Source organism: Acinonyx jubatus, chromosome B1 (genome assembly GCF_027475565.1).
Source record: "Acinonyx jubatus isolate Ajub_Pintada_27869175 chromosome B1, VMU_Ajub_asm_v1.0, whole genome shotgun sequence".
Taxonomy (NCBI): Eukaryota; Metazoa; Chordata; class Mammalia; order Carnivora; family Felidae; genus Acinonyx; species Acinonyx jubatus.
Window position 1 is genome coordinate 8,411,080 of NC_069382.1, and position 18,369 is coordinate 8,429,448.

An 18,369-nucleotide genomic window follows, 5' to 3' on the forward strand; every position below is an offset into this window, starting at 1 on the left:
GGGGTTCGAACTCATGAACTGTGAGATGATGACCTGAGTCACAGTCAGATGCTCATCCGAGATACCCAGGCGCTCCATTACCTGTTTCTAAGTGCCATCACCAACCTCTACACATGAGATTCGTAACACCATAGTATCAATCAAGTGCCGGAAAACATTTTCAGAACAAATTATCATACTAGGTATCAGTAGCTAAAAGATCAGAGATTTTTCTGGAGAAAAAACTTCACACGCTAAGAACTCCATCAGAGGGGGGAAAGGAAAAGAAAAAGAAAAAAAATTAACACAGTTGCTCATCAGAAGACTGCCCAATATTTTCGAATACATGCAAAAATCAACTTTATTATTAACAGCATTGTTTCCTCTTCCAGTCAGTAGGGAGCATTATGTAAAACTGATAATCAGTGATAAGAGACCCATCACTGTAAGGTAATGAAAGTGAATCAGGACTAATCATGCTGTGATTCATTGTTAGGTTGTTCTTAGGGTCTAAAAACTTGGGTATTCTAATTACTGTAAGTATCCAAACACCCATTAGTCCTTTTGGCCTCAATATGTCACTATGGAAATTAATCCCCAAAGTTGCAATGTCTTGAAACACTGAGCAGAGATCCAAGTATCACTTAAAATTTAAACATACAGAAAATACACACACACACACACACACACACACACACACACACACACACATTCATGTTCAGGGCATATACAAAGCTTAGATAAAAAGATCATCAAAAACGTTTCCGATGTAGAAACCGCAAGTGCTAATTCAGCGCACGTTTATTTTTGCGCTTCTCTTACACAGAGAAGGTAGGATACACGAGGCACGTGAGATGAGGCCGGTGCGTGACCGCTTCAGCCTTTGTTTCTTTCTTCTTTAAACAGAGATGTTGACAGACGAGAAGGATTAGATGCAGTCTACTTTTTCTTCACTTGGCTGAGTTTTTAGAGAATTATAAACCATGAAACTAAACTGAGTAAAGGTTGCAAGTTTACCGCAAGCGGCACCTGGGGCCAAGAAGAGAGCAAGTTATCCGGGTAAACAGAACGCACGTGAGTACGGTCAATACACACGTAGCTTCCTCGCCTTGCCGGTGGCGGTCGTGAACCCAACGCGAACAGAGCCACGCAGAAGCATGCTTTGTGCACGGACTAGCGGAGACAAGGCCATCTCTTTGAACCTCAGAATACAGGCTGATCTGGGACTCTAGGCACGCACGCGGTCATTGCTACCACTACCTTGTTTTCATAGCCTTTTCTTGGCAAAAAAATAATTTTTTTTAGGCAAGGTCTTCACATTTTATTTCCCTAGCCACTAGGACGTGACCATGATGCATTCCTAATCCTCCCCTCCCCTTTCTCCCTGTTCTTTCCTACTCCCACGCAAAGCGAGAGGAGCTCTTTGTTAAGACACTCTGTGTCTAATCCAGTTAGCCTCACTGACGCCATTCCCTGCTGCCCTTCCAGCCACACACCCCTATGGCAATAGGGGGCTTCTTCCCCGCCACCCCCCCCCCCCCGCAAACACCTTGCAGGGGCCTCTTCTAATGCTAATAATTTAAGGAACGAGTCAATTTTAAATTCATCTACCATTATATAATTGTCATTTTTACATCTTGTTAAATCCAACTCTGAGCCTTCTACGGTTTCTTTCTTAACACCGAATCAATCAAACCGACTTTAAATGTAAAGCCTTCTCCCCCGCCCCCCCATAACGTCTATTGACTTTGGTATCTCAGCACTTAAAAAAGAATAAGGAATTCCTCAAACAAGTTTTTCAAATACAGAACTGTGGGAAGGAAAAGATCAAAGAACAATAATAATAAGCAGTCTAACCTAATAAGTTATATTGATCAGTAAGCTGTATCTCTTCCCCATCTGAAAATGCACTAATGAGAAGCAGCAGTGGTTGATCTTGAAACACTTTGAAACGGTGATAGGCTCATATAGAAAGTTAATGAAGCAAAGGACATGCCTCAAATGCTGTGCAAAAATAATTCTGCCAACTTCTTTGGTTTACTAATTAGTAATACATTTTGTATCTTGGAGCCCCAAGAAGGTCTAAATGACTGAGACATTAATATAATGAATGGAAAAGAAGCAGGGAAGATAATTTGTCCCTATCGACCTTGAATTAATAAAAGCATCTGACTAGAGTTGGCCCATCTCAGCATGTACTGGAGCTGAAGCTAAACCTGACGTAGGACCAATGTCAAAGATAAGAATTAAGAGCCAAAGAGTAGGTCATAACCACTAGCAGTCAACCAAAGGGGGGGTTTAGGTATATTTAAGGACTCTGGAGGTCTTGACGGATCAACAATTAACATTTACCTGGTGCCTGCCCGATAGGTCCCTGTTTCCATTGTATTGCAGCAAAAATACACCAGAGTATTTTTTAGCATATGTTTGCAACAGCATTTACAAGTTCACACAAATACGAATTCCACATAAAACTTACCATAACTTCCGGTCACGTTGGCACATATCACAGCCCCAAAGAAGTTTGGAAAATACTTCTGAATTCTTGAAACCACTTTCCGGCAAGCTACGGTCGGATCTTCTCCTCCTCTCATATACTCTACAGCCTGGTAGCTGGTTTAAACAGAGGCGAAACTTAAGCATCACAGAACAAAGTCCAAGGGTGTTAACGCGAAGTTAAGACACCTAAAACCATCCGAGCTGTCACATGTGTGATGAAATACATACAGAGAAGTTGGTAGCACCTGTGAAAGCATCAACACGAAAGGAAGTAAACCTTGACCCCATGTCTGTCTTTTCAGCTAATCTGTCCCTCAATTTCAGATGAGGACTATTATCTTCGGCTCTGGCTGAGTAACTGCTACCCAGTAACAACAGCCAGAAGTGATAAAAAAAAAAAAAAAGAGAGAGGTTCTATTTAAACAGGAAATGGGGCTACAAACAGTGGGGGAAGTACTGGGCATGTGCAAAACATCCAGTCGTAATGATCATCTTTCAGTAATTAATTGCACACCGTGACTGACTTCCCCGCTTTTATCGCCAATTATCACCCTTCCTTTACTCAGTGGCCTTGCATAAATTATTTAAATGCATCATAAGTGTTCTCATCTGTGAAGTAAAGCAAGAAATATTCTATTTCAGAGGACAATGATTACTTAATTTAAATTATCATCAAAAATGATAGGTGGAGAGTGTGGAGGTAGGATTTCTAAGCAGGGCTGGTACCCACAAAATCAGACTGCGTGGCACAAACCATCACTTTCTGTCTTGACAGACAACATCTCCCCTAAGGATCTCCAAGGGTCAGAGATGTGAGGACTCACACCTTGGTAGAAAGCGCATCAGGATGTCCCCATCCCCAGTGGCCGCGGCTGCTCCTGCGGTATCATCGGCATAGGCACCAGCTCCAGGTATCGGTGAATCTCCGACTCGACTGTGTGAGGGCACAGCACAGTGATTTAGGACAGGAGACCAAGAGTGAATTCACACACTGTTTTATGGGAGGTTTCCACAATAGGGGATGTTTCTAATTCGCCACTCAGGATCGTTTTAAGTAAATTCTTCATCAGAACACACAGATCAAAGGTTTTCATTAGTTTTTCAGCTAAGGTTTCCATAAACCTAATTATGTAAGAATTGGATACCAGTTGGTTATATATCAGGACGGCACAGATTTACAGTGACTGTTCAATTATTACTATCCTTTATCATCAGATTTCTGGATTATCTCAATAGGTTCAAACTGGTTTTCCTCATCTATAATCTACTCCTGCTTTCTATCTGATGTGCCAAAATTTTACCAAGGTTTTTCCTTGTAATAAACCTTCAGTGTTTTTCTGCTATTTTAAAACAAAATCCAGAAATCTTTAAAGTGACTCAGGACTCTCTGAAATCTGGCTCCGGTCCTCCTCCCAGGTACCCGACATTCATGCTATTTCTCTCCCCTCCAGGGGGAGCCCTGATCTCGAGCGTGTACTACTCAAGCTCCCTTCCCCTCCTGAGGCTCAGGCTCAGCCCCCAGGATCTCTCTGCTGGTCTCCCCAACTGCCTGCCCTGCTTACTCAGGCACCACTCCCATCCCTGAGCTCCGCAGCACTAGCTGTGACGCCCACTCCTGTGGCACTTAGCACATACTAATTTATTTTCGTTCACATTTACTTATCTCAGCTGTGAGGGTAGGGTTGTGCTTTATGTTTTGCATCTCCCATTAGCACCTTGCACATATTGGTTTACACTCAATACATATTTGCGAGATCTGTTCTTTTCGAAACACTAACCCATGTATTTTGAATTTTATACCATTTGTAGATGTACCAGCAGCAGTATGCCCCATCTTATGGACTACAACCATGCCTAGAAGTTAAAAAAAAAAAATCATTGCATCAACTCTGAGGTTTACCTCAAGTATAAAGAAATAATTGAACTGTTGGTAATATAAATATCCTCATTCATTAATTTCAGGTAGAAGAAAATAGGAAGCTCAGGAATACTGAAACTTATACTGGCTATGTCATTTGTACTGTTTCAGAACCCAGTGTCAGCATCATTTGGTAGACTTTCCATATCCTTACTCTTCAAGTTACTCAGTTACCTTTCAAAGGTAATTCCAAAAAAAATCACTGATATAGAATAAGGGAAAATTTCAACATTATAGCTCAGATATGGCAAACAACATAAAATTATTAAAGAACTAACTACACATCAAATAGGGGCACCTGACTGGCTCAGTCAGAAGAACATGTGACTCTTGATCCAAAGGTCCTGATTTCGAGCCCCATGTTGGGTAAAGAGATTACTTAAGTAAATGAATAAATAAAAACTACAAAAAAAACCCAACCAAATATCAAATAAAGATTTAAATATCTACAAGTGGATAATCACTAGATTTTAGGAGCCCTGTATAAAGTAATTTACCACAATGTAAATAGATGTGATGAAAAGAATGTGTGTGCACGCTTATTTAGCAGTTAAAACAGTTAAAATCACCATCTGGCACTGTAAATAGGGATAAAGAAGTTAAGAACTACAGGAAGGCAATTAAAAATGGCCAAACTTTGGGGCACCTTAGGGGCTCAGTCAGGTAAGCCTCCAACTCTTGATTTCAGCTCAGGTCATGAGCCCAGGGTCGTGGGATCGAGACCTGCATTGGGCTCCGAGCTGAGTGTGGGGCCTGCTTAAAATTCTTTATCTCTATCCCTCTGCCTCCTCCCCAGCTCTCATGGTCTCTCTCTCTAAAGTAAAATTAAAAAAAGAAAATGGCTGAACTTTAACCATAAAAGTTATATAAAAGGCAAATTACCAATTGTATCATGACTGTAATTATCTCCTGTTTCTTTATAGGTAGGACCATCTTGCTTTAAGATACTAGGTGGTTTGTAAGGTCCACAGTATTTTGAAGCATCTGGCACAACATTCTGCAAACAAGATTTGAGTTTTATTTTTTAGGAAAGTGCATTTTAGAAATTGGCAAGCAGTTCCATACAATGACTAAACATGAGCAAGAAACCAAAAGGATGTCTGGTAACAGAAAGCTATGAATTAAAAACCAAAGATTAGCTGAGTCTTATGTGAACAGATAGATATAATTCTATTTAATACCTAGTCTTATCTCAGAATTACATAACGTAGAATAATAGACATCTATGTCTGGAAACGATCCCTGATTTTTCTCTCTCTACGGCTAAAGTTCTCAGCACAGTGGCAGATACAAGTGAAGATTTTTTTTTTATTAGATCTTAATCCTCAAAGGAATCAGGTACACAGCCCTACCTTTAAATTTCAGAATCTGTTCCCTGGCCAATGAAGAATTCTGAGATTTAAAGGAAAATCTATTTTAAAAACCTTTATTTCTGGGGCTCCCGGCAGCTCAGGCGGTTAATTAAGCATCTGACTCTTGATTCCAGCTTCGGTCACGATCTCATGGTCGTGAGATCAAGCCCTGCATCCAGCTCCATGCTGACAGTGTGGAGCTTGCTGAGGATTCTCTCTCTCTTTCTCTCTCTCAAATAAATAAATAAACTTTAAATAAAAAAAACCCAAAACCCTTCTTTATTTCAAAGCTATGTTTGTGTGAACATATTCTAAGTTGTACTTGTAGATTCCTCTGTGGATCACAAAGACACAAGAAAATAATCCAAATCCATTAATTTAGGTTGTATATGTGGATTAGTATTTGATCAAGAAACCTACTACCTATGTCTTACTCATTAGCACACTTAGTGCCTCCCCTGACCTGGTTTTATCCATTTGCCGCTTTTAGATGCTACCTAAGCCCAGAGACTCCTTAGTTACTCAAAGGTAATTAGGATTTGGGGGAAGAAACAGATGAGACCAAGGCAGTCCACAGAAGGGTTCTGGATGGCAAAGAAAACCTGAGTTATGCTCAAAGTCCCAGTGATTTAAGGATAAATTATCCCGGCAGTAACACACTAGACACCAAATAGTATAGATCCAGTCAAATAAGGGTAAGATAAGGGGTATACTCCACACAGACAAAATGTAAGACATATTCTAGATGAATGATTTCCAAACTTTGATTTTTTTTAGACTTGGAACCTTCTGTCACAAGGAAATACAAGCAGAGCAGGTCTGACTGAGGATGCCCCCTCTTCCTGCGGCACATCCGTCAGTTTGAAAACTACTGCAAGGAACCAGGAGTTTTCCATCAGAGATGTGCATGAGAAGCAGCTAAGGAACGTTCATGAACATCCATGCCCAGAGAGTCACCTTCAGTCATTGTTTCTAAAGTGCAGCCAGGGTGATAACCAGCACCTTAGGCAACAGAGGGCAGACAGGATGTCACTGAGTATTTTCTAATGATCTGCTTGTAAGAATTATGTCTACATACCCTCCAGTAATTTGGCTGGCAATTCCGAGCAAGCCAATCTGAATGAAGGGCTCGGGAAGTATTGGTAGATAAATCCTCACTGATAAAGCCCATACTCTCAGCAAACTTGGTGGCTGGAGATTAGGAAGAGAAGGAAAATGTACATTAGTTAAGCACGGTTTTCTAAACAAAACACATGTACGTGGAGTGTTCTCAGTTAGCGGTCTCTTAAGTGGGGTATACCATCCTGGGTCGCACAAAGACTTTCAGAGCAATATTCAGACGGGAACGGTGTTAAGGCAGTTTCAACTGATCTTCTTGAGACCCTGGGGTGCGTATGGTAACAGTTCTCTGTTCCACCCCCTTCACGATCCACCTTCCTGTACATCACAAAAGGGAAAGCACCCCGCTCACCGACACAGAATCTTACTGTTCTAACTAGGGCGCCATACCCAGTGTTGAGACCCCACACAAGGGGCCAACTGGATTCTATGCGTGAGTAACAAACAGACCTTTTTGTTTGTCAGGCAGTTTTTAATTCTGGATTTCCGCACAATTGAAGGACGCCTACTGGAGTTATTAGCTAATACAACATTAAAAACCGTATTTTGGGGGGCACCTGGGTGGTGCAGTCTGTTAAGCATCCGACTTTGGCTCAGGTCATGATCTCACAAGTCCATGAGTTCGAGCCCCATGCCCAGCTCTGTGCTGACAGCTCAGGGCTGGAGCCTGCTTTGGATTCTGTGTCTCCTTCTCTCTCTGCCCCTCCCTCCCCCCCCCCCTCAAAAATAAACATTAAAAAAATATATTAAAAAAAGTATTTTGGTGGTGCCTGGGTGGCTCAGTTGGTTAAGCATCTGACTCTTGATTTCAGCTCAAGTCATGATCTCACAGTGAATGAGTTTGAGCCCCACATCAGGCTCTGTGCTGACAGCGTGGAACCTTCTTTGGATTCTGTCTCCCTTTCTGCCCCTCCCCTACTTGCTCTCTATATCTCATCAAAATAAATAAAAATAAACTTAAAAAAATGTTTAAAAAAAATTTTTAAAGTATATTTGATTATAGATCATGGTATGATTTTTGGCATATAACTTGGAAGACGTTCAAGCAAGGGACAAAAATACACTGTTGCCCATCTTTTGATGTTAAGAATGCTCTGCGCTCTGTGCAACTAGTTTAGGAGGAGAAATGATGTTGACTCATATTTCCATCCAGCAATTATCTCCCCATAGATAATGAACTAATTTTTAAAACCTATTTTACAGATGAAGAAAGTGTGAATTTAGAAGTAACTTATCTGATGGTAAATAGATGTTAAGCAAAACAGCTAGAATTTGACCTTGCGTTGGCTTTTATCTACTATTTTATATTTTCACAGTGAGGAATATAGACAAAGGACTAGATGCAGTTCCAGTGTAGCTAAAATATACCTGACTCTCCCACTAAAAGCGTGTGTGCTGTATGTTCCAGAACTTTCCGTGCCACACCAATAGCGTTTTTAATTCGTCTGAGACCTCCCACTGCTCCTACGTTCATTGTAGTGCTGCAAGAAAAGAAACACAGTAAGATTTATTAAGGTACTTTCTCAGGTTCACAGATAAAAACTACATTGATTTACTCCAAGCAATAGCTTTGTAGGATAAACTCCACTGTCTTAACGTAAAGATGATACCACATCCATGAAGTGCATACAAATTCCCATGATCAGATAAATTAAGGAATAGCAAATCAACCTACAGCATACTCCAACAGCACCACAATTCAAAGTTCCTCCTAGCTTTCTTGTTGTTGTTACTTTTGAGATAGCGGAAGCGGGGGAGGGGCAGAGAGCGAGGGGGACAGAGGATCCAAAGCGGGATCTGCACTGACAGCCCCAAGCCCCATGTGGGGCTTGAACTCACAAACTGCGAGATTATGACCTGAGCCAAAGTGAGACACTCAACTGACTGAGCCGCTCAGGTGCGCCCCCCTCCCCCCACTACCTGACTTTTAAACATGGCTTCTAAAGAGTTTTAAGGCTTCAGGTCATGCAAACCACACCGTACACAGAAGTCAGTTAAGTGATTGTTTACCACGTCTAGAGACGTATTTCTGTAGTGTGGGATTCTATGTGTTCTAAGGAGACTACGGCATCCATGTGAAATTTCTATTATTCTAATGACTTTCTCTTAACTTGTGTTTGGAAAGGCTGGGCACCATAAGCTAGGGGTTCTGACCTGATGAAACTTACGTATTCGTCCGTCTTGCTCTCAGTAGAAGCAAGTAGATCAGTAGAAGACTGATCAGTGTGACTCAACATGGGGTGAAGATTTCTTACCCGTCCATGATCATGGCATCCAGTGTGGTCTCTCCAAGTTCATCAGGACTCCCTCCAAAGCCCACGGTACCGTCACACTGTTCCCTCTCACACACAGCACAGCCCTGCTCAACTGCATCCAAGGGAGAGCCTCCAGATGCTAACGTCCTCCACGCTGTTAATCAAATCCCAGAAGTGCTGGTTTATATATTGATTTTTTTTTCCAATGCCAAATGCAACAAACCAGAAATGTTTTGAGCACTCATCTAAAAAAATATTTTCATGTTTACCCTTAAACAGAATTTTACTTTATTAAGTAAATGAGTGATACAAATTGTATAATGCAACTATTTACTGTGAAGAATTTAAACACTATTGATGTAAAGTGAGGGTTTTTTATTTTTTACCTACTAATATTTCTATGCTGTGTAAGAAATGTCTTCTCTCCTTCAATTTTATAATTGAAGCCACTAAAAGGCAGTTAAATTGAGAGTTCATTAAATCACAGGCTTATAAATTTCTTCTGTATCATTAGATTATTAAAAATATACACAACGAGGACTTTTATTAAGGTAACATCAATCATGGCAAGTCTCAATAACCACTTCCTAACAGCAAATAATTACAATGTGGGCTTCACAGCGTTTAATCCATTTAATCTGCACAATAGCTTTTCAGGTAAGTACTGTCCAATTAGTCTCCTCATTTTAAGTTGGAGCAAACAGACCCAGACAGGTTAAGGAACTTGTTCAAGGTCACACAACTGGAACAGGATTCAAAAGCCATTTGGGCACTGCTTTGTTCTCTGGAGCCCCGTACCTTGGCAAGGGGTGGAAAGATCTTTGGTGGTCAATGTCTTACTAATAAAAACAGAACTCTTTGAAGGGAAGGTGCTACTATGGGTCATTTTTAAGCATTAACTACTGGACCTACAGAATTGAAAGTGTATTTCAAGAAGTTCCCCCTTTCACTACAGAGAACCTTTATACGTCCCCTGCGCTGGCCACTGCACTTTTTCTCTCATCATGGCTTCAAGGCCGGGAATTTCTTTCTCACAGCCTGTTTCCGCCTTTTCTGAATCAGATGCACTGCCTCTAACACCCAAACTTATGTCCGCCAAGCTCTGGAGCCACTTCTGCCCCAGTGAGTTGTACCAGCAGCCTCAGACGGAGGGGGGAAAGGAGTCGGAAATTACTCTTGGGGTAGTAGGTCTTGGAATGAATGAGACAAACATATGCAATCCAATGAATAAATGACAAGTTCATGGCATGGACAGGATTGAATGAAAGCACAGTAGATAGGCACCTCACGCAGACTGGGCATTAAGAGCAATAAATCGCGAAAGAGGTGATAGCTTAGTGGTTCTCCATCTTAGCTGCAAATCAAAATCACTTAGAAAGCTTTAAAGGAAACAAAACAAACGTCTTGTTGCCAGCAGTTAAATCAAAATCTCAGGAGGTAGGGCTCAGGCACGGGAAGTTCCACAGATGATTTTAATGGCCAACCAAGACTGAAACTCTACGGCAGGTGGCAAATACAGAATGTCAGCACAGAACACCAGAAAGTAAATGTAAAAAGGGTCTGTATGGGAAATTAATAGCCGTTTGCAAAGCTGCACTTGAGCTCATGGTATTGGGGAGATCCGAGGGGCTAGAAAGGTGAAGTAGAACAGTAGACAAGAGACAGCCACCCCCCCACCCCACCCCCCCCCGGGACAGCAGTATGGATGTCAGGCAAGACCGCGTAGGCGCCCGTGGAGGAGTCCCAGCAGAAAGGCCCTAACTGCTGCGGGTCAGGCAGCAGCAGGGCGGAAAGCATGGGGGCGCGGGGCTGAACAGAGGCGGAATGCGAAGTGGGGACGTAAAAAGCGGCTGCGGATAGGGAGGACTCCGTAAGGGTCCAGTGCAAGAGGCGCAGCGGTGCAGGAGGTGCAGGAAGGCCCGGAGGTGAGGCTCCGGTCCCCGCCCAGGGGTCAGCCCGCCGGCCGCAGCCCCCGCCCCCGGCCGCCGCCGCGCACCTGCTTCGGTCGCGTTTCTAAAGGGCCAAGTGTTGAGGACCAGGGGCAGAGGGCTGGAGCTGCGCGCGAGGCCTGGACCGAGCAGGAGCGGCACTAGGAGCAGAGGAAGGCTCCACTTCCGCGCCATGGCCGCGCGCCCGGCGGACAGAGGCCCGCGGGGCCGCGCTCGCGGAACCCGTGATCGGCCGCGCCCCGCGCCCCGCCTCCCGCCGCCCGCCGCCGGGCTCGGCGGCTCCCTCGGGGGCGCGGTCTAGGCTCTCTCTGGTCTCGCGAGATTGGCCGCCGCGGGACCGCCGAAGCCGCGGAAGCCGCGGCACCCCCGGAGGTTCCTGGCCTGGGGGCGCTGTGGCTCGGTGCTCGGGGACCCTTCAGGTCCTCCGGGGTTTGTGTTTTCTTCGAGTTGACCGAATGATTGCCGTCCCCGTTGGTAAAGGCAGACTGAGTCCTGTGTTGAGAAATCAGTATGAAATTTACGCAGTCCGCGGTTGCGTGGCCCTGGGAACATTTTCATTGGCTTTAACCTTATTCTTTACATTAAAAGCTGAAGTCGACAAATTTCCAAATTCAAAATGTACTCCAGGATCCCTGGCCTCAGAGATCTGCGGAGGCTATGGCGTAGGGGTGAATCACGCTTGCTGAGAACCACAGCTCTTTGCAGGATGTGCTGTCATGATAAGTCGCTGAGCCGGAAGAAGCGGAGAGGAGGGTTCACCGAAGTGCACCCTCCCCGGGGTTCAGGGCAAGAACGGCTCCCGTTTCTAGTGTCTTCCACCTTGTGCCTGACACCTTTAAGTGCTAAATGTATGTTTGAATAAAGGTGGAATGGAGACTTGCCATTGTTAAAAGAGAAACTGAAAATAGTAAAGATTTTGAAAACTATTTTTAAGTAGACGTGCTATAAAATGTATTGTTGAAAAGTTCATTGGTAAAGTTTTACTTACATCTTTTTAATAGGGGAGGCTTGGGGGATTAATAAAAGGAATAGGTGGCCTTTGAATTGTTTCTGGAGCCGCATTTCTTGTCAAGACTTAATTTGTAAGACAGGTACAGCTGTATTTAATTCCTCAAAGACTTGGGTTGCATCCCGAATGATGTCACTTGGCTGACCCACGCATTCAAATCTGTTACGGCCACTTTGCATGTTTATATCAGGGAGAATATTTTCGGTTGAGATGGAAATCAAAGCATTCCTGTCTTCTAGCTTTAGAGCTGTGTGTCTTTGCAATGTTTTAGTAAATCCTTCTACAAGGGCTTCAGAATGTTTTTTCTTTCCCTTTGGGTACGTAGCTTCATTTTAGCTTAGGGGACAAGGCCTTAAAAAGTTATTTTTTTTTCCGTTTATTTATTTATTTTGTGAGAAAGAGAAGGCTTGCAGGCACTTGCAAGCATGAGCGGGGGAGGGGCTGAGAGAGAGGAAGGGGCTCAGCACAGAGCCCAAAGCAGGGTGCACACCCAGGAACCGAACGGTGAGATGGTGACCTGAGCCAAGACCGAGAGTCGGACGCTTTACCTACTGAGCCACCCAGGCGCCCCACCTAAAAAAGTTTTTATCAAACTCTATCAATTTCCAATTTGGCCACCTTCTGACATTAAAAAGCATCCTTTTGAATATCTTGTCAGGCTTCAGGTGAGACAAATAGTAAATGCTCCCTGAAGGTATGGAACAACCCTTTGCATTTAAGAGGCGTCCTCAGAGAAGGTTTAAAAGTTCCTACCCTACCAAGAGCAGAGCCACTCTCAAAGATAACCGGAAGAAATAAAGACAATTTTCCTGAGGGCCGACAGCAATCAGTAGCACCACAGGCACAAATGGAGTGCAACCCGCATTTCTGCATGGCCATATTTCTGGGCGCCCAATCCGGACAGGTGCCAAGCCAAGTTCTCCAGACACAAAATGAGACAAAGAAGAATGCAACAGCTGTCCCTGGGAGAGAAAGGATTGACAGCCAGAGGGCACCTAAAAGCAAATTCATGTGTCGCAATTCAAAGATCTAATTCTTCAAATGTTTTTTTGCCTGCCAATCTGAATTTGGAAAGGAAGGGACAGAGTGGACTTTTACCTTCCTCTCTCAACCAGACACCCCAGACGGAGATCTGGGAGAGCTGACCCTGGTAAGAATTCTTGCCATTTGCCAGCTTCGGCCAGTTTTCCCGGGATCCTGTGTGTAGGCTGCAGAGGGAGTGGGGTGTCCTACAAGTCTCCTCCTGGTCCCCAGAAACTGTAGAGGAGGAAAAATAATTTTCCTCCCCGCCTTATGGTAGTGTTTCACCAAGACCCCTTTTATTCTAGGGCACTTCCTAAAATGGGTAAGTTTATCAAAAGTGATTTAAAGTTCTCCATGGTGGCCACTGTAATTCAAGATTAGTTTTGGTAAGTTTAACCTGCTTGTTGAGACTTAAAATTTTACTCACCCTCACCTCACGCTGGACCTGGTCCAGCTTATGCCAGACCCACGGCACTCTGGCCAGTTTAGGACCTGGCTCAGTTTCCGACCCAGACCCGGTCCGGTTTCGCAGGAGCACCTGGCCCGGTTTCCGAGTTGGACCCGGCCCAGTTTCTAAGGAGGACCTGTCCTGGTTTTTAAGCCAGAACCCATCTAGCTTCTAGGTCAGACCTGAGCGGGAAAAACAAACCAGCAGATGAAGTCTGAAAGCTCCTAATGCAAATGCTGCCAATCCCAGCAGGACCCAGCCAGCACCCCCAGATCCCAGCAGGACCCAACCAGCATCCCAGATCCCAGGAGGACCCAGCTGGCACCCCCAGAGGCAGCAGGAAAGCAGCGAGCTCCCGGGACTCACAGGTACCTTCACCTGGTTGCTTGTTGCTCCCTGGGTTCTCTCTTCCCGCCCCAGAACTGTTAAGACAGAAACAGGCCTACTGACAAATTCAAGAGTTCCTTTGAGCAAAATGGATTCAAATCGGGCAGCATCCACTCTAGCAGATAGAAGGGAGCTCCAGGGAGCTGCACAAAATGAAAGACTTCTATAGGGAGAGCGAGACGGGAACAAGGAAGTTACAGTAGTCCAAACAGTGGGTTCATTCCTACAAGGTTACTACTTTCTTTTTGGGGGTTGGCCGGGGACCATCCGGCAGATTACCTGCTCATCATGAGATTCCTGATTGACTGGTTTAAGGTTCTGTTTCTGGGAGAGCCAAAACGGTAAGTAAGTCTTGTCTTGGTGACTAGGCCTTCGCATAAACAACTCCGTTTTTAGCAACATGCATGGCAGACGTTGCTTATTTTTGATAGTGTGGTTGTCTGGGCCCTATGCGCCAGCACGAACCCATCATCCCTTTGGGGCTCTGGAGTACCTGATCCTGTTGCTTTTGACAAACATTTTTACAAATTTCTCCAGACTTTTAAAATATTCACTTAGTGGGAGCTGTGAAGTTTCCAAATCTTCAAGGCTTCATTGCTGTGAAGACACAATTTAAACAGCACAAAGTAGCCTGGAGGAATTCTTGCAAGGCAGGGAAGCGCTGTTAATTAAAGGTGGGTGCAATTGAGGAGAACTGATATAAACTTCTGTGGGATTTTTTTTTTGGGGGGGGTGTTTTTTTGTTTTGTTTTAATGTTTTTAATGTGTATTTTTGAGGGGGGGTGCTGAGTGTGAGTGGGGGAGGGGCACAGAGAAAGAGGGAGACCCAGAATCCGAAGCAGGCTCCAGGCTCCAGGCTGTCGGCACAGAGCCCCACGCGGGGCTGGAACTCATGGACCGCGAGATCGTGACCTGAGTCCAAATCAGACACTTTACCAACTGAGCCACCCAGGTGCCCCTCTGCTATGTGATTGGGGAGGAGGACTGAGTCATCTGTGCTGCTGTAATCAGGGTAAATGTGAAATTTAAAAGAGGGGATGAAACAGAATAAGAAAGCAAGGAAAACCTATATCATGCATTTATTAATTTTCATTAGCACCCGAACTGAGCCTTAGTATTTTTGATACCTCAGGAGCCAGGACAAGACTTCAGCAAAAAATTATGTAATATAATATGTTATATAATAATATGTAATATATATTATATAATATAATAATATATAATATATTATATAATATGTTATATATAATTATATATTACATATTATACATAATTATATATAATATATATTATATATGGTATATATTATATATAATATATATTATATATGGTATGTATTATATTATATTACATATATATTATATATACCATATATAGTATATATAATATATATTATACATGGTATATATAATATATATGTAATATAATATAAAATTGTGTAATATAATACATGAGAAGTCGGCCCACTGCTGCCTGTCACTCCTCCTTTGTTCTTAGGGCATTTGTGTTTCTTGTAGCTGACAGAGCCCGAACTTTGTTACCTCCACTAAGTCCACTCTTTTTTCCATTTGAAAAAATTCTGCCACTTGAAATCAATTCCTGTCAGAGAAATGCAACACAGCTAAATTATACTATAATGGGAATGTCTGAGAAAAGATTTCAGTAGGTCAGTTTCCCCAAGGATATTTATACTTAAAATAATTAATATGCCACCCCAAAGAAATCAGACTTATTTGGTGGCTTCTTAGCATCTGTTAAAATACCCATTGGGTCCACCATCCAGTTAACCTAAACTTAATGTCCTATCTGCAGCTCTTATCATAAAGGTGGTAACATGCTCTGGGTATTTGCATTTCTAATGGATTAATTTTTCTTTGACTAACATTTGAGAATAGTTTGAGTTTTAGTCTTGGAAGGCCCCTCATGTTATTTGTAGGTTTTCATAGAACTAGAGGCTTATGCTTTAGTTTGAGGTGAATCTGAATGAAACGTCTGTTGACCAAGTAGGTAGTGGACCTTTAAAAAAAAAAAATTGTGCCATGACTTTCCCAGCATCCTGTCCAATTTTTCATTCTCTTAAATCATTTATTATGCGTAACAGCAGAGATAGGTAGCATTACTGAGGAAACAATTAGTTATAGATTATTTTTATTACAATGTGGACAGCATTACATAATTTTCTTTGGTAAGATTTTCTTTTGGTAAGATGTTTATGTTCCTAAATAGAACTTACTTCCTTATTCAATAAGATAGAATAGAATCTCAGGGAGATTCTCAAGACGTGGATTTAAATTTTTTTTTTTAATGTTTGTTTATTTTTGGGAGAGAGAGAGGAGACAGAGCGTGAGCAGGGGAAGGCAGAGAGAGAGGGAGACACAGAATCCGAAGGGCTCCAGGCTGTCAGCACAGAGCCTGAGGTGGGGCTCGAACTCACAAACCCACGAACTGTGAGATCATGACCTGAGCCGAAGTCAGACGCTTAACCAACTGAGCCACCCAAGCACCCCACAAGACATGGATTTTAAAACCTAGGACAACAACCTGTTGGCCATGATTTACCCATCTAATCTTCCCGGGGCACCCATTTTTCTTTATCTGAAACACGGAGAACGTGAGTGTTCTTAAAGTTTTGTGAGTGAGGGTAGAGTGCCATGCAGACCAAATACAATTTCTTTTGTTTAACTGGCGTTTAGCCAGCAGCCTTCAAATGATGTCAGGGAGGGGGCGGTCCAGAAATGTACAAAGCAGCAAAAAGAAATCAATTTGAAATTCAGAAGTTTCTACAGGAATTATAAAGAGTAGGCCAGCTACCTATAATGCCTTTTAAAGCAAGCACTTAGAATTTCCTCGACTATCTTAAATAGGAATTAAAAATAAAGTTGTCCACCTACTTTGAGCTGTCTAAACTTTACATGTTTATAAACATGGTCCATTGCAGGGCTGTGAGATTTATGAATGTCTTAAAACATCAGCCTCAAGTCTTACCAAGGCGACAGCCTGAAATGGAGCCTTAAGTGATATTATTACAAATAGAGATCTCCTGTGCGGGGTGGGGAAGGGGAGGGGGTTCATCAGGCTCCAGGCCCCCCTCCATTTCCTCTAAACTTCATGGCTTTCAATTTATCAGTCTCAGAGGGATGAAGAGTTGAGTCTCTCCTGATAGCATTTGAAGCTGTGGTTCCACAGAGGATTTAACGCTGGAGTTGCAGGGAGTCTCGGTATTTCAAATCTGAGGCTTAAAAAACTAAGCCATCCCCTCCGGCTCTTGCACTGATGCTGTGAAATCCATTTGAGAAACATGCCCATGTTTGGCTCCTTGTTCAAAGCTGTAAGCGTGACTTGGCATTGAAATAATAATTTCTTTTTCAGAAACTCCCCGCTGAACCTGGGTTATCTAAATACAAGTTATTTGTTTGATTGGCATTTGCCCTTGTCAGTTTCGCAAACTAGAAGCAGCTGTTGTTGCTAATGTTAGAGGGTTGTGGTACCGCCTTTCTAATTTCAATCTGTTTTTACGTTAATCTGTGAGCACGTGATGTTACTTTCTGATTGTACGTCCTGCACGAAATTAGCGTGTGTTTCATTATACAGAAGTAAGTGCTACTCTGTAAATGAGGAAAGAAAGTATTCTTCGTTTCTGAAATATTTTTTCTGGTTTATGACCCTGAAACCATTTGTCACATCAGTGACAGATTCAGGTCACAAACTTGTTTTTGACTTTTTAACCTTTAGAAGTCACCTTGGTGACTTATAGGACCGTGTAGTGGAATACTGGCCTATTAAGTGATTTCTTCTCAAAATAAACTACATACAATATATTTTCAGGTTTTTTTCATATTAATACCAGCCAGCGCTACAATAAAGGTATCATAACAAGGAGATAGTACATCATGTTACATAGTGTAATCTGTTCTTTACGACAGTTGTTTATAATGTTATGATGCCTTCATGAATGTGATCCATTATAATAATAAAGGTCTAGGGCAACAGAACACGCTTCATGATGTCTTCCTACCATTTTAAAAATCACTGTGACATTGTTAACTAGTGTCACAGATTATTTTAGTGAAGAACTTTAACAAAGCAAAATGCTAAAGTAACAATGACTTTAGGACAGTAAGTCATTGTTAGTGAGTCCTGTCACTATGTAAAATAAATCTTATGTCGATCATAACTTAAAGGGGAAAACGTAACGGTGAACAAATGTATCTTGTGTGTGACTATCCAACTAGTATGTTACTTCCCAATGGTTCATACGAAGATTATTTTACATATGACTTAGTATTTACTTTTTTCATTTTTTAGAAACGTGCTTCTTCAACAATCTCTATGCTCACTGTCACAGAAGATCACATACCTCTTAACATTTTGGATATATCTGTTTGGAGAAAAATCTTAGCATCGTGCACATTGTCGTGTAACGTTGTTTTT

The 18,369-nt window shown here is 42.6% G+C and overlaps 1 protein-coding gene across 1 annotated transcript; it reads right to left on the bottom strand.

Moving 5' to 3' along the window:
• Positions 1–762: 762 nt before the first annotated feature.
• Positions 763–11,267, bottom strand: AGA (aspartylglucosaminidase). Its single transcript, XM_027077052.2, has 9 exons — positions 11,119–11,267; positions 9,123–9,276; positions 8,236–8,348; positions 6,827–6,939; positions 5,279–5,393; positions 4,257–4,332; positions 3,305–3,412; positions 2,459–2,592; positions 763–1,008 (listed from the first exon to the last, which is right to left on the bottom strand). The coding sequence occupies exons 1-9, from the start codon at positions 11,243–11,245 to the stop codon at positions 908–910; spliced, it is 1,041 nt and encodes a 346-aa protein (XP_026932853.1). The 5' UTR covers positions 11,246–11,267; the 3' UTR covers positions 763–907.
• Positions 11,268–18,369: the final 7,102 nt, after the last annotated feature.